The sequence below is a fragment of the Drosophila bipectinata genome, chromosome 3L, assembly GCF_030179905.1.
Source record: "Drosophila bipectinata strain 14024-0381.07 chromosome 3L, DbipHiC1v2, whole genome shotgun sequence".
Lineage (NCBI taxonomy): Eukaryota > Metazoa > Arthropoda > Insecta > Diptera > Drosophilidae > Drosophila > Drosophila bipectinata.
Window position 1 is genome coordinate 10,377,902 of NC_091738.1, and position 15,391 is coordinate 10,393,292.

The following is a 15,391-nucleotide window of genomic DNA, read 5'->3' on the forward strand; positions in this document are numbered from 1 at the left end:
GCTGCATAACTCGTAGACATGTTTTTGGTAAACATCGATACTACGATTGTATATTTCCGTCATCCCTCGTTCTGTCAACGCCGCCGCCTGATTACTCCAAATTAAAAGTATTAAATTGCAACAAAACGCAGGAAAGTGCGCAATGAGTGAACAAAAAACTAGTGGGTCGCCCCCAATGGCGATCGATAAGGATTTACGAGCCGCTCGTCAGAAGATCGAGGCGGAATACAACACCATAAAGACTGCATGGCATCGCTACTACAAGGTAAAATGGACAACAACACCAACTACAGTTGCAATTGCACAAAAAATTGCAAGGTGAAAATTGCGGTTAGCTGTAATGTGTTCAATTGGCCAGGCGAGGATATTGATGGGTACATACGACGGGTTTTCTCCTTGCTGGCCTGCCTCCTTTAGCGGTTCAATTTCCACGAAAATGTGATGAGTGCGCAAAAGGCTTCTGCAGATGCCTCCACCACCAACACACCGATGATTCTCTCTCCCCTTTCTTAGGTGTGCGTCGTGTTGGTGTATGTTTTTAGATTGCTATGTGTGTGTGTGTGTGTGTAGAGCCCCACTGTGCCAAGTGTTTTTGTTGCATTTGTTGTTGTTGTTTTTAAGTGGTCACCTCCAGCCAGGCTTACCAAAAAAAAAAAAATGGGGGGAAAAAGAATGTACAAACAGATTCTCACTAACACACACACACACACACACTTGCACAGAGTGGCATGCTCACCTGCTGCACTTACTTTGCATTCTCACCCATACTGCATCGTCGTCTCGGCATCGATTCCTGTGTATTTGGCATATTTATGCTCCTACTCCTGCTGCTAGCTGCTGGCTGGCTGGCTGGTACCTTTCCCCAAAAAACCGATTTCCTTTGACTATCATAGAGCCGGCCCCTTCCACGAAATCGGTTTAGCAAAAAAATAAAAGAAATTGAAGCAATTTCTGGGAATACGGTTTGTTGTGATTGTCGCGCCCCCCAAAATTATACAGACTGAGGGGTGACAGACGGGCCCCTCCAGAACCCACTTACCATAGACGTTTATGCTGTCATATGATGTTATGGAAATTAATATATTTATACAAGTTTATTGATAAAAATAAACACTATTTTTAAGCTTATACTGTTCTTGAAAGTTATGTTTTAAAAAAAAAGAAATTCTTAAAATCTATATCCCGCATAAACCCCTAAACAGAGAAGCTCACGCACACAGGGGCACAAAGGGCATGCGTCTGGTTTTCGGTTCAAAACTCTGGCTTGGAGTCGTCTTCTTGCTTTTGGATTTCTGGTTGCTGCCGGAATCCTCTTCTTGCTCCGCTGCTTCCTCTCTTCATCGGAGCTGGACTGGCAGTTTCTGCTTTATAGTCAGTTCCGGCGAACTGTGTCTTCAGCTGCTTGGATGAGACGGGGACGCCCTAGCCTTCCTTCGTCTCTTCGGCACTTTTTTTTATTCTTTGCTCCGTCTACCACCAATACCACTTACTTGAATTGGGATTTCACGGAATTTCACTTTTGTTGTTGTTGTTGTTATTGTGTATCTTTGCTTTTGGCATCCTTTGTCCCCGAGGTCGAGGATAATCTAATTTTCCAACTAACTGAAAGGAGTCGTTCACAATTAAATGCCGCAACAAGCTGCTCTTGTGCGTTTGCCTCCCAGGGATTTCTATTGAATTACAGTCATACATGGATATGATGGCAAATAGAAACCTAGCTGAACTACTGTCTAATATAATGTGTTTGTACTGTAGTCCAAAATACAAGTGACGCATTCCAAATTGTTTTGGTTTTTCTGTCAGCATACAATACTCATAATCATTTCCATAGAACGTCTCCATGGTTTCGCATCTCCAGACCTACATATCAGCTTACACCTCGCGCCTTCTCGATCCATCCTATATCCGTCAACTGTGACGAACGTAGCTGGGAGTTTCTTTATTTTTTTTTGCACAATTATGCTTGGCATGCATGCAATTGTTGCTTAGAGAGCTGCAGCTTTTAAACAACACGACACGCTTTAGAAATTCAAGAGCTCCAGCAATTACAATGCTTGAAAGGGTTACCTGAATAACCATAAAGCATAAAATTATAAAATATCTAACAGTAGCTTATAGGCCAAGTCGAACATTCCAATGAACACTCCTTATCTCTTGTTGGAAATATTTGATTTAAATACCTTAGGTTTACTTTCATTTTCTGTAGAATTATCAGTAAAATATCAAGTCTCATTTGTAATATTTTTTTCACTGGGAATTTCGCTTTATCGGACATTGCCCCTGAACAGATTTAAAGATTGCATAAGAACCTGCTCCATGATTTCATAAGAGACGAGAGGAGAGACAAGGCAGCGGCACCCTCAGCTGATTCACATTTCAAATCGTCACGATTTGATAATAAACTGATTGTTTTTTTTTTTTTATTTAAATCAACAATCAGCACAAGCTGCAACTGAAATTATTACTCATCGGTGTGAATTGGAGCATATATGCATGTGATTACAAAAAGAAAATATCCGGTGGCCGAAACTGAGCTTTTGAGCCAAGTTTAAGGAGTAGTTTTCTTGACCCTATTTTTGGATGGTTCGATGGGGTACCATTATATCTACATACATATATAATATGTATGAATATGGAGCTGATAAAGCCGAAGCGGCAACGGTCATGCCCAAGATAATGCCATTAACAACAGACAGTCTGCGCTGCTTGGCTAATTAGTCACGCCCGGTTTGTCAGCTGGGTGGGTGCTAGCCCCAAGCCCCCAAGCCCACTCTCTTCTAGCACTCTGCAAATATACCATGTATCTGTCTATTATTGGTGCAGCAGGGTTTGGCAATAACTAACCTCCAGACCCCCCCCCCCCCCCCCCCCCCCCCCCCCCCCCCAAAGCCAGCAAGGAATGCCCGTGTGAGTGGGCCAGGTGGAGGTGTCAGGGTCAAGACTGGGGCAACCCCACACAGACATAAAACTTTAAAACTTTTCCCAAAAATTGCATAAAATATTTATGTATTTTAAGCAGAATTATCGCTAAAACATTTGTAGTGAGTCAGATGTGGATATGTGCGACCTTCTATTATTCCTATTATCAGAAGCTATTACTATTTTAATTCGTTCCTAGAATTTTTCTAAAAATATAGTGTTTAATTATCAGATTCAAAAATATCAATAAAAAAAACTTTTATAGTATTGTTCACACTTTAATCTTGTTTTCAATAATAATTTCCTAGGAAGTTAATGAGATGTGCGATAGGTCGGCCAAAGAGCAACAGTTCAGCACCTCGGAATCGGAGCGCCAACAGAACCGAGGCCTCAATCGCTACAGGGACGTCAATCCCTACGATCATTCTCGAATTGTTCTAAAACGGGGCCCGGTGGACTACATCAATGCCAATCTGGTCAAGGTGAGTCTGATTATTGTACATTATAGCCCGATATTCTAATAGAATCTTCAATTTCAGTTGGAGCGTGCCAGTCGGCAGTATATCCTCACCCAGGGACCACTGGAAGACACAGTCGGCCATTTCTGGCTGATGATTTGGGAACAAAAATCCACCGCTATTCTTATGCTTAATAAACTGATGGAGAAGAAACAGGTCAAGTGCCACCTGTACTGGCCCACGGAAGTGGGAGCTGAGAAGGCTCTCAAGTTGCCCAACGTCAAGCTCACAGTGGAGTTGGTGCGCTGCGAGACGTACCAGAATTTTGTGCGACGGTGGTTCAAGTAAGGACAAGGACAATTCCTTCTGAGCTATAAAATTTATTAAACTAACTATGTTAACAGACTAACCGATCTCGAGACAAAGACCAGCCGCGAAGTGATGCAGTTCCACTACACAACATGGCCGGACTTTGGGATTCCCAGCTCGCCGAATGCATTCCTCAAGTTCTTGCAACAGGTCCGGGATTCAGGCTGCCTGAGCAGCGAGGTGGGGCCGGCTGTGGTGCACTGCAGCGCTGGTATCGGACGATCGGGTACCTTCTGTCTGGTGGACTGCTGCCTGGTGCTGATAGACAAATTCGCCGAGTGCGACATTTCCAAAGTATTATGCGAGCTGCGCAGCTACCGAATGGGACTGATCCAGACCTCCGACCAGCTGGACTTCTCCTACCAGGCCATCATCGAGGGCATCAAGAAGTTTCACGATCCCGTATGTATGCGAGACCAGCGGCCGGCGTTTGGGAGCAGAATTATGGAATTTGTGTCTGCCAAGCGTCGCCGCTTGTAGCTTGAATTTGTTGTAATTTAATCAAACCAACCTCAAGGGACATTAACAATCAGACGTATTGCGAAAATCAATTCTCGGAAAATCTTTTCCCCTTTTTTTTTTTAGCTCAAGGCCTTCGTTGTTATATTGTTTTATTGTTTTTTTTTAATTGCGAAGGCCATTTATGTTCTCGGGGACTTCCGTCTTATGACGAAATGATTGTATGGATTGTATTGTTTGACTTAAAATAATATTAAAGACTCGACCAAAGAAACGAAGAGTTATTTTTGATTTTAAACACACAATCATCGACATCGCTCTAAATCCTACACACATCTATATATCCGCAGACCTTTCTCGACTCTGAGGAACCGATTCTCAGCAACGACATCGAATCACACACAGGAGACGAGCAGCCTCCGCCTTTGCCGCCTCGCATTCAGTCTCTGCTGAACCTGCCACTGGCCCCCAAATCCGATGGCGTCTTGTCTCTAAATATGCGAGCCGCCCACGCCAACGGGGCCGAGACAGTGGACGAGCTAATCGGCGACAAGCTGAGCAGCAAGGACGCCTTGAATAATTTCATAAATCAGCATGATATGATTCGCGACGCTGAGGTAGCCGATAGCCTAGGCTCATTGCCTCCGTTGCCCTCGAGAGCAGGTCTGGATGAGTCGGACAGTGACGACGACTATCTGCATGAGGATGACGATGACGATGAGGATGACGACGAGAACGATGACGATATCGACGAAGAGTATGAGACCATTAACGAGCACGATGCCGAGCCTATTGATTCCCATGTGCCCACGACGGCGACAACGACACAGCCACATGCCGACGATCTAAATGCCAACAACGAGCCAGCCGCCCCAGCCGGCGAACAACACAAAATCAATGGAGTTGATGTGGGACAGCACTCAGCCAGGTAACTAATTAACTTTCCAATTCTGAGGAAACTATTAATATCGTTGCACTTGTAGTCCCGAGAACGAGCTGAAGCGAAGAAAACGCACCGAATACCAGGCTAGTTTGGAGCAGAAGGTGAACGACATCAAAAGGAAGCAGCGGGAAAACGACGACAACCAGCTGGCGGCAAAGAAACGAAGGTCATTACTCACATATATTGCCGCTGGTGTTGTGGTGGGCGTGATCTGCGCCTACGCATACACGAAGCTAGGTTAAGTGCCCCACCCCCCCGTATCCAATAAGTAGTCGTAGACCAGTAGCAATAGCTGTATGACGTATGTAGTTGCCGTAGTAGGAAATCAATTCCCCAATCTCCGTTTTCAACTTCCGGCCATCAATCCCCGATTCCCAGCAGTGCTTCTTGCATCGGGCTGGCATTTAATGTGAGCACGATTCACATTGGAAGCACGAATCGGATCGGATTGGATGATGGGAGATCGCAATATAGATTGCGGATTGAGATAAAACGAACACGATACAAGAAGATGGCATAAATATTAGGGAATTTTTTATAAACAAAAAAACAAAGAAGAAATAAAAAAAAAAAACGGAAAATAATAAAAAACACAAGCAAAACGAAATAAGCAAATAAATTAAACGATAACCGGGTAGAAAGAAATCACGTCAAAAGTAGATTTTGCGCAATAGACTGACTTTTAGAACAAATTTATTTTCTACTCCCTAAAATACTGGATTAATAACTGACCGAAACCGTGACCAAGACAGACCCCAGTTGTCTCCACACACCAAAACTCACACCTTTCAACTTATTCGCTCGCTATGCAATAAATTTGATTATAAATTGTATTTAATGAGAGATAATCCAAACCCCCCACAAACTTTCCCCCCCACACGCTTCACTCGTTGTTGTACAGCAATTTCTTATAGCATACGACCTATTTTTATTTATTTATGGATGAAGAATTATGAGAAACCAACACTTGTTGTAGAAGCATGGCAGAAAATATTAAAAAGTGCAGCAATGTGCCAAAAAAAAAAAAAATGAATTACCTTATCGGAGAAAAGTCTTTTTCGTGGCTCTTTATTTAACTTGCCCAGCCCTTGCTTTCTTTAAATTTTATTAAGAAAAGTAAAATCTGCGCCATTGAAGCAATAAATAATAATAATTATTAGCACAAAAATACACCTATACCTCGTTTATCTATAAAAAACGAGTTTAAAAATCAAAACCCCAATGTGAAATTAAAATAAAGTGATTGTTTTCAAAATTATTCCCATTATAATTGTATTTATTTTGAATTAATTTATCTTTTTAAGATTCTTATGATTATAATCGCTAAGCGAGGTACAGGTGTATAATATGATTGTATAATATAATTGCATTCATGTTGAGTTCCACAATAAAAACTACAAAAGGACGATGAAAATGAGAAGATGGAAAACTATACAATGGTTTTTCCAGTAGAGTAAGTGTGTATCCCATAGAACTAATTCCCAAAAAACAAAAAAACAAATATTTATATAAACATGTAGCGTAAGATAACGCAAGAATAATACGAATTATTTTTTATATGGGTAATCCACAATTTAAAAACAAAAAGGAACAAAAAAAAAGGAAACTTTCAAGCAACCACCCACAAAACGAGGCAGAAAAATGACTCCGTAACGAAAATTGAAATCGAAAAAAAGTAAACAAGGATCACTATTAAATAAATACATATTTATATAAATTATATTTAACAATAATAACATGAACAATACCTATAGTAATGCCTAGTTAACTGAACGTCGGCTAAGTACACACTCCCTACACTGAAAAAAATCGAACACAACACAAACCAATACACGTACTATATAAAAAAAAATATATAATGCCTATGAGAGAACGAAAAGAGAAGTGAGAAAGTATTCAAATAAAGCTATATATTTAAGTCACCAGAATTTCAAATCGCTTGGACTATTTTCTATGGCCATTTATAACGTTTTCATCTTTTGTTTTCAGACGCGTAAATCGACACAAAAAAACCAAGACAAAGTAACAGCCATCCAAAAGCACAGCCCCATCCAGTCCAGCACCATCAAAAATAAACAAAATTACATATCACGTTGCATAATTGTATTTTTTTTTATTAGAAAAATAAAATAGTTTTCAAATAACGAAACATTTTCAAATGCCAACGGTCGATATATATCGAAGTCATCAAAAGTCATAAACACTTGAAAGTGGGACCAGAACTTATTATTAATTAACATAATTTTAAGTTTCTGAATATTTTTATTGAAAAATAAACTTTTTTAAACAAACATTTTATTTAAAATATATTTTTAATATTTCTGGCTAATATTATTCGATAACATTAATTCGATAACCGCGATGTTAACTAGCAGGCTATGTTAATTCCGATACATTTACCAAAAACCTCCCACCTCTAAGAATTCTGATAAAAATAAAACGTGCTGCAGCCGCTTTCATTTCTCTTTAATTTGTTTTTTGTTAAAAACTAAGTGAAAAAATGGCAACTAAGCCGAAAAAAGAAGCTCTTTGTGATTATTGCGGAAGCAATAACGATGCAAAGCACATTTACTCCGCCCAGAAGTCCTTCGTCAGCCGGAAAGTATTGGAGCTGCTTGAGATCATAACTCACAAAAACGTGAGTACTGTCCCCCCAAAAAGGCGCCAATCTGCGACCCAATTTGATTAAAATTTCTCCCCATTCGACAGCTGCCCAATAATGTGGGCTTCAAGGTATGCTTCCTATGCGCCTCCACACTGATGTCTACCGTCGGCGTTATTGAAAAAACGCAGAAATTGGTGGACGCCTGCCTTCTCAATGTTGCCAACAAGAAAAAGAAGGCCCCTGGAAAGGCAAAAGCGACGGTAGAAGAAAAAGCGAAGGAGGCTGTAAACGAGGTGAAAGAATCCGAAAGCGAGGAAACTTCTGGAGAGGAAGAAGAAAATAAGGAAGAGGAAGTAGAAGAAGAAGATGTTGTAATTGATATTACCGAAGATAGAGAAGAAAAGCCAAAAGCTAAGCCCAAAATCGCTTCTCCAAAGAAGATAAACACGACCATTCGACAGCGAAGCAAGTCCATGGCTGCTCTGTCGGTGACTGAAATACAAAAAATAACTCAAAATTCCATTACTGGTTCGCCCAAGAAGCAGCTGAAGCAAACGACTCTTCTGGAGAGCTCTGAGGTCAAGCTAACGCCGAAAAAGCAGGATTCTCGGCAGGAGGACAACCTGATCGATTCCGTTAAGATAACACCCGCCAAGGAGATTGCACCCAAGAAGAAGGTCTTCCTCCAGCTATTCGGCTCTAGCCACAATGAACACCTGGAGACTGAGAGCGATACGGAGAGCGATAGTGAGGGCGAGAAGAAAATCCAGTTTTCGCCACAGGAATTCGAGTGCCGGCTGTGTGACTTCAAGTCGAAGTTTCCCAAGCTGTTCAAGGAGCATCTGTCCAAGGAGCACGGCCAGCAGAGGCCACGAATCTATTTCTGTGATGCCTGTCCCAAGACCTTTGGTGTTCTGAAGTCATTGAAACATCACTTGTCCACCGCACATGGAGTAAAATTGGAGAGTGTTTACCAAGCTACCACCAAAAAGACCAAGGAGGATAAGCCCAAGGATGCTAAGGTGAAGAAGGAGAAGGCTCCGGTAGTGAAGTCCAAGCCTGAAACTAAGGAGAAAATCCAAAAGGAGGATTCGGATCCACCGGCTGATTCATTCAAAGCCTTAAACGAGTCCGAAATCAGGAATAAGCTTGTGGACAAAGTAGTAAACGATGATTATACATTCGCTGTTAATGGATCCAGTGCATCCACACCTATGGCTGGTTCCGATACCCCGCAATTCCAAGAGTTCAAGTGCGACATTTGCGACAGCGAATTCTCCACTGCTAGGCTGATGCAGGAACACCACACGAAGGCCCATGGCATCGAGAAACCCAAGGTGTTCAAGTGCCAAGTCTGCGACAAATCCCTGGCCACTAAGCAGACTTTGATGCACCACGCCAAGTTGCACCAGGAGAGCGTTGGGGATACCAAACGAAAGATTTTGCAGGAAGATAGCGTGGACAGTTCCAAGAAGGAGGCTGCCGTCTCTGAGGATAAATCGGCTGCTAAGAAAGACACTACCAAGGAAACTAAAAAGGAGAAGGCATCCAAGAAGGTTAAAGAGGATAAGCCTAAAGCTCAGGAGTCGCCGGTAAAAGCTCCCCAGGAGATTAAAGAAGTTGCCCAAAAGGAGGATTCGGAACCACCTGTATCTTTAATCAAAGCCTTGAACGAGTCCGCCGTCAAGAAGAAGCGTCTTGAAAAATCGGCAAACAATGAAGATGCAGTCGCTCTCAACAGATCCAGTGCCTTATCACCCGTGGCTGGTGAAGAGTCCCCGGTTTTCAATTTATTCAATTGCGACGTCTGCGACAGAGTCTTCAACTCCGCCACGCAAATGCAGAATCACATAAAGCAGACCCACGGCATCGAGAAGCCAAAGATCTTCAAGTGCCACATCTGCCAGAAGTCCTTGTCCACCAAGCAGACGCTAATGTACCACTTGAAGTTGCATCAAGAGGAGGGTTCCAAGCCAGACGAAGAGGCAAACGAAGTGGAGATTGTCGGCAGTCCACGGGAGGCTGCAGAACCGAAGAAGAAGCCGGCTGCCAAGAAGAATCTTTCCAAGGAATACAAAAAGGATCAGGAAGCTGAGAAACCCAAGAAGGATAAGTCGAAACAGATAGAGGAAACTGTTCCCACTGAGACACAAGAGGTTGATGTTATAATGGCTGCTCCCAAGTCTCCCGTCAAGAAGGCCAAGAAGGAGAAGAAGCCACTGAACACCTCCCAAGATGACTCTTCGCCTTCCCCAGTTCTGAATGGTGGGGCTAAACTCAACAAGTCTGGAAAGCGCAAGCTTAAGGTTAACCAGTCCCTCGACCAAGATGGCCCAGCCAGCTCCAACAATGATTCCACAATGGAGGACTCTGCATCCCCGCAGCAGCTGATGAACGAAGTCAACCCCAACGTCCGTCCGCACAAGAAGGCTCGACTGGATTCCGTTGTGTCGATTGGTGACGAAAGCACCTTGGACAGCACCGCCGATGAGACGATGGACTTCAACTGCAACCAGTGCGGCAAGACGGTAACCTCACGCCGTCGCCTGGACTCGCACATCCAGAAGAAGCACGGCGTGAAGCTGCAGTGTCCGGTGTGCAAGGACAGCCACCTACTGCAGTTGGACTATGTGGCGCACTTTGCCGACTGCAGTGCCCTCGATGGACTGCCCTGCGGTGTACCCATGTGCAAGAAGGTCTTTGCCGACGCCAACTACTTGAGCACCCACCTCCGGAAGCGTCACCAGTGGGCGTAGTTACGTTTTTGTTTTTTAACTTTTCATCACTAATTGACCATCTTTTTTAAATTAGTTTATAAATCATATCATAATTAGATGTATCATCCGGTACATTGCTTTAGTTTTTGTTAACAAATAAGAGAAAGGATACTCTTTGGAAGGTCCTTGAAGAAAATGTAAATGTACTCTCAGAAGCTACATTAATTTTAAAACCGGAGAATATTTTTTATATTAAAGTTACAAAAAAGAGAATAAAAAAATAGTACCTTAAGGAGTGGTAACTGTTAATAAAGACTGTCATTTGACTCAAAAAATAAACAAAATAGACTTATTTCTTTCTAATATATTTATTTTTAATATTTTCCCCCCCAAAAAAAAACAAAAACAAAACTAAAATAACGTATTTACGCGATAACCAACAATAGGCGCCATATGCCTAGCAGAGCACAAGAATTTCCATAAAATATATGTATGTATGTATATGTAGATGTATGGGCCAGGGAAGTGCTTCCAATGGAGTCCAACTACTTGGGGGAAAGATGGGGGAACAGTATTGTCTAGTCACACTTTTCTACTTAATGTAAACAATGATTTTGATGTCATGTGATGGGAGGTAGGACTGGTGTGTTGGGTGGGAGCGGGTTATAAGCCATATCCTCAGGAAGTTGCCACTTTCCCGTGAATCTCCGCCTGGGCCACCTTCATCACATCTAAAGCTCCTCGCTTAATCAGCTCCTCGGCCAGGGTTTTGCCCAGTTGGTAGGCCTTCTCGTAGATCCCGCGACTGTAGCAGGCGTGCTGGTAGATACCGCAGAACAGGTTCTCCACATCCTCAATGAGCACCGATTTCTGTGGCAGGGGTTGCTCCTCGTCAGCGTAATCGAACATCTGGACCGTCTTCTGGAGGAAGGGGCACTTGGCCTGGCTGGCATTACCATTGTTCTTAGCCACCGGTGCCTCCAAGCCGCTGCCCTGATGCATCGCCGCAAACGGGCACTTCGAGGAAGTGGCCACATTGTCCACATCATCGCCAGTGCTGCTGGCATTACTGGCCCTGCTGCTCGGCGGTGTGGGCAGAACCGAAGTTTGTGCCGCTCCTGTAATGGGACACTTGCCGGCATGGGCATATGATATCTTGGTCTCCTTGTTCACGTACGGACACTCGCCCATAAAGTCCTGGCCCACGGGCATCTGCAGGGGGCAGCTGGCAGCCGTATTTGCGTTTCCATCATTCGCAGCTGAGGAATCTCCGGAAGCGGCATGTGCTACAGGACATTTGACGGCAGCAGGCTTAGCTTGATTGTGCGCCACTGGGCACTGGCCCATGACCTCCTGGCCGCCAACCAGCCGCAGTGGACACTGGCGTGGAGTACTGTTGGCATTGCTGGTATCGGCATCACCGCCACCGATTCCGGGAGCTGGTGGTGCTGTGCTGGGATTCCCCAGTACTGGACACTGGCTAGCCAGTTCCGAGAGCTGCTCAACACTGTAGCCGGTGAGGGCCTCGCAAGCGTCCACATCCTCACAGATTATGGGAGGGGTCCCCTGTTGACGCGGACTACTCGAGTTCGAATCCGAGCCAGAGCTGGTGTTACCATTCTTGGCACGCTTCGATGCTGGCGGCGAGTCGCAGCTGTTGCTGTTCTCCTCCTGCATCTGGCTGGTACTCTCCTGGGCACCTCTCTTCCTTTGTTCCGTCTCCGATTTCTCCTCGTTTAAGGCACAAGCCAGGTGGCTCCTTATCTCTATAGCTCCGTCAAGACTCCACACAGCTCCGGTCAGAGAAAGTTCCACCTCCTCGGTGTTTCCGTTGAGGGGATCCCCCTTCAGGTTGCTACAAACCGCCACCGGAGCCGAACAACCTCCGCCCAGGGTTTTCAAGAAGCTCCTCTCCGCTAGAATCCGGCACGTTGTGTTCAGGCACATCAGTTTCTGGAGCATGGCCAGGATAGGTTCATCATTGGCGCGACACTCGACTGCCAGGGCACCCTGACCCACGGCATAAAGCAGTTCTGTGGGATCCAGCACCTGGCTGATGCGGCTCATCCAGCCCATTCTCACCAAGCCCGCTTGGGCGAGAATAATGCCAGCAAACTTCGAGTCGGCGGCATCCAGTTTGGCCAATCGGGTGTTTAGATTTCCACGAATATCGCACACAACCAGGTCCGAATACTTCCTCCGGATCTGAGATGTTCGTCGAAGCGAGGAAGTTCCTGAAGAAAAGATCCTCCATTTAACTAAATTCAGGTATAGGGATTACTTTTTAACTCACCAATCACACTCCCATTGGGTAGAGAGGCTATCGTGTGGCCCTTGAAGTTCTCGCGGAGCACCAGCGCATCTCGGGCATCTTCTCGCTCCAAAACAGCTCCAATGGCCATTCCAGTTGGTAGAGCCGTGGGCAGATCCTTCAGCGAATGCACCACAAAGTCCACGCCGCCATTGCGAAGAGCATCCTCCAGGTCCCGGGTGAATAGACTCTTCTCCCCGATCTTGGGCAGTGAAACGTTGAGAACACGGTCTCCAAAGGTGGACATGGTGTCTGTAAAGTGGGGAATTATTGGAAATCTATTAGATATCGTGAAGATGTTCTATTAATTGCAGTTTGTTATGTCACCGTCTGATAAGAAATCCCGCCCAGTAGCCCCCCAAGTAACTCATTTTTATGACAGCAATCAAGGGGGACATGCCAACAGCCGTATCTCCCCAACATCCCCTACTTGGAACACGCAACGATAATGTCTTTCCCCAATGCTTTGCTTATCAGTGCGGGAATACAATTTGAATATAGTAGCAAGTGTGGGGGGGGGGGGGGGGGCCTTAAAGTGGATGTTGCGTGTTCAAAGTGGAGCTTCAATTCCATTTTAATGGTATTCCGATAAACCCAGCTGAGAGAAGATTACGATTGTTCGTGTTTTTTGGTGGTCAGAAAGGTGAGTCATCGTGAGTGGATTTTAAATACATTATCATAATCAAAGCAATCTTATCGTGAGTTCCATAGTACTCGCTATGCTTGATGAAATAAAATTTCAACAGTTTATTCTGTTATGTCAACAGTCGCTCAATATCTAATCAAAATATTTACATTATCAGGAAAAACGTCAGCACTCAGATAAACCAAACCGATTCGATCTTATCTGATGATTCTCGACACTAAATCCTCACGTAATTGGAGAAAGTACAAGAACAGGGTAATGGTACAGGGTAATGTTTATTATTTTAAAGAAGTATATAGCTATCTAGATATATTATCTTGAATAGTATTTGTATGTTTAGGTGATATAACATTTTTCGGCGCCCTAGACTCTACGACAACAACAGACATTGACATTGAAGATACTTTGCCAATCGCGGCACGTGAGCGGGAGAGAAATGATGAAATGTCTAAAGAGAGACAGAGAGAGTGTGATAAATAAAGCTCATAAATGAAATCAAAAATAAAAACCGGCTAACGATGATACGATCGTAATATTTGTCTCAACCACCGAGATAAGACCTTAGACCCCCACCACTAGAATTTCCACGAGTCATGCTTGGAATACAGTTTCTAGCATGAATTGCTGTTTACTTGCTGGAAGGGAGTGAGTTTCCAGTTCAGTTTCCCATTCCAGTTCCCATTATAACTTCCAATATACTTTCACTTACGGATCTCGAATTTCTGCTTGGGATACAGCTTCTGCAGTCGGCCGATGACATGTTTGGTTTGAATCAGAGCCAGCTGTAAGAGATAGAGAGAGTAATTAGCTTATTAAGTGTGCTATTTAAATGTTAAATGCAAATGAACTCCCAGGGGATAAGTGGAGAGAGTGGGCAGGCAGGCAATTAAATTTCAAATAAGTCAAGTAATTTTAAATTAAAATGCCAGCAGTGAGTTTGGCCTTCGTTTCAAGCACGATCAAAGGTGGCACTTGGCCATTAAGCTCAAAATATGAAAAAGCAAAGCCACAAAACTTGATGGAGATTGTTAACGTTGTGCCCCAAAAAAGTGCACAGACAGAAATTTAGGATATTTTTTTATAATTTTAAATTTATTGAATTCAATGTGTAGTTATTTCATAAATAATTTATGTTTTCTAGAAAAATAGTCTCCAAGTTGGAGTTTTACTCCACCGATTCCCTCCCCCCTCCCTCCTAATAAAGTGCGTGAATGTTGTTATTGCAAAATTGTGTAACAGTAAAGCAAAAAAACGAAAAAAAAAAAATCGGAGCAAAGAGCATTAGCAACTACAACAAATACAACAACAACCAAAGAGCAACAAGTCTCTCTCCGAAAGTAAACCTCTTGCATAAAGGCGGGTGCCAGGTGGAATATGTTCAAAGGAGGAGTCAGAGGGGATGGGGGCAAGGGACAAAATGTGATTGAAATTCAAATGGCCAGCTAGCAACGCTATTTTAATTCAAAGCGGATGTAAGTATGCACATATTTTTTTTTGTCTAGAATCTGACTCTCAAAGACCACTTACCTCGCTCTTTCGCGAACCAACGCGTATAACCTTCTCCTGCGCGGACATATTTCTGAATTAAAGTTTTGCCAATCACTATTGCACAATAATTTTGTTTATGTTAGGTTTTTGTTCGATGTTGCTTTTGTTGTAGTGGCTGGGCCAAAGTGAAAGTGCGGAGAACAGCTTTCGGGGTCACGTTGGCAGTGTGTGAAGAGAGCGCACGAGGGGGAGTGAACGAGAGCGCGAGGAGCCTTGATGCGGAGATGAATGAAAACGTAAATGCACTATTCCAGACACATAGCTGGGACTTATTGTCACTTGGCTTTGTACTATACGGGTGAAATCCGAAAGGTTTTATTAAACGGATTTTCCGCTGGCCGTTACTACGTCCGAGCGCTTAGTTAAGAGTGGTGGTCAAGTGAAGTTAGCGATGGTAATATATAATAAAAATAAAT

At 43.6% G+C, this 15,391-nt stretch overlaps 3 protein-coding genes across 4 annotated transcripts; 2 read left to right on the top strand and 1 right to left on the bottom strand.

Annotated features, from left to right (window-relative positions):
- Positions 1-33: 33 nt before the first annotated feature.
- Ptp61F (Protein tyrosine phosphatase 61F) lies at positions 34-7,285 on the top strand. 2 transcript variants are annotated; one of them, XM_017248521.3, is made up of 7 exons: positions 34-265; positions 3,228-3,401; positions 3,459-3,721; positions 3,782-4,148; positions 4,556-5,133; positions 5,189-5,314; positions 7,138-7,285. In XM_017248521.3, exons 1-7 carry the CDS (start codon positions 143-145, stop codon positions 7,172-7,174), a joined length of 1,668 nt encoding a protein of 555 aa, XP_017104010.2. In that variant the 5' UTR covers positions 34-142; the 3' UTR covers positions 7,175-7,285. The 2 variants fall into 2 exon arrangements, with proteins under 2 accessions (XP_017104010.2, XP_017104009.2); XM_017248520.3 differs by lacking the exon at positions 7,138-7,285 and having other exon boundaries at positions 5,189-7,083.
- Positions 7,286-7,554: 269 nt separating this feature from the next.
- Positions 7,555-10,814, top strand: indra. Its single transcript, XM_017248518.3, has 2 exons — positions 7,555-7,786; positions 7,858-10,814. Exons 1-2 carry the CDS (start codon positions 7,649-7,651, stop codon positions 10,507-10,509), a joined length of 2,790 nt encoding a protein of 929 aa, XP_017104007.2. The 5' UTR covers positions 7,555-7,648; the 3' UTR covers positions 10,510-10,814.
- A 10-nt stretch (positions 10,815-10,824) lies between these two features.
- Positions 10,825-15,340, bottom strand: Hmbs (porphobilinogen deaminase-like protein l(3)02640). Its single transcript, XM_017248519.3, has 4 exons — positions 14,955-15,340; positions 14,137-14,209; positions 12,764-13,033; positions 10,825-12,704 (listed from the first exon to the last, which is right to left on the bottom strand). Exons 1-4 carry the CDS (start codon positions 15,000-15,002, stop codon positions 11,149-11,151), a joined length of 1,947 nt encoding a protein of 648 aa, XP_017104008.2. The 5' UTR covers positions 15,003-15,340; the 3' UTR covers positions 10,825-11,148.
- Positions 15,341-15,391: the final 51 nt, after the last annotated feature.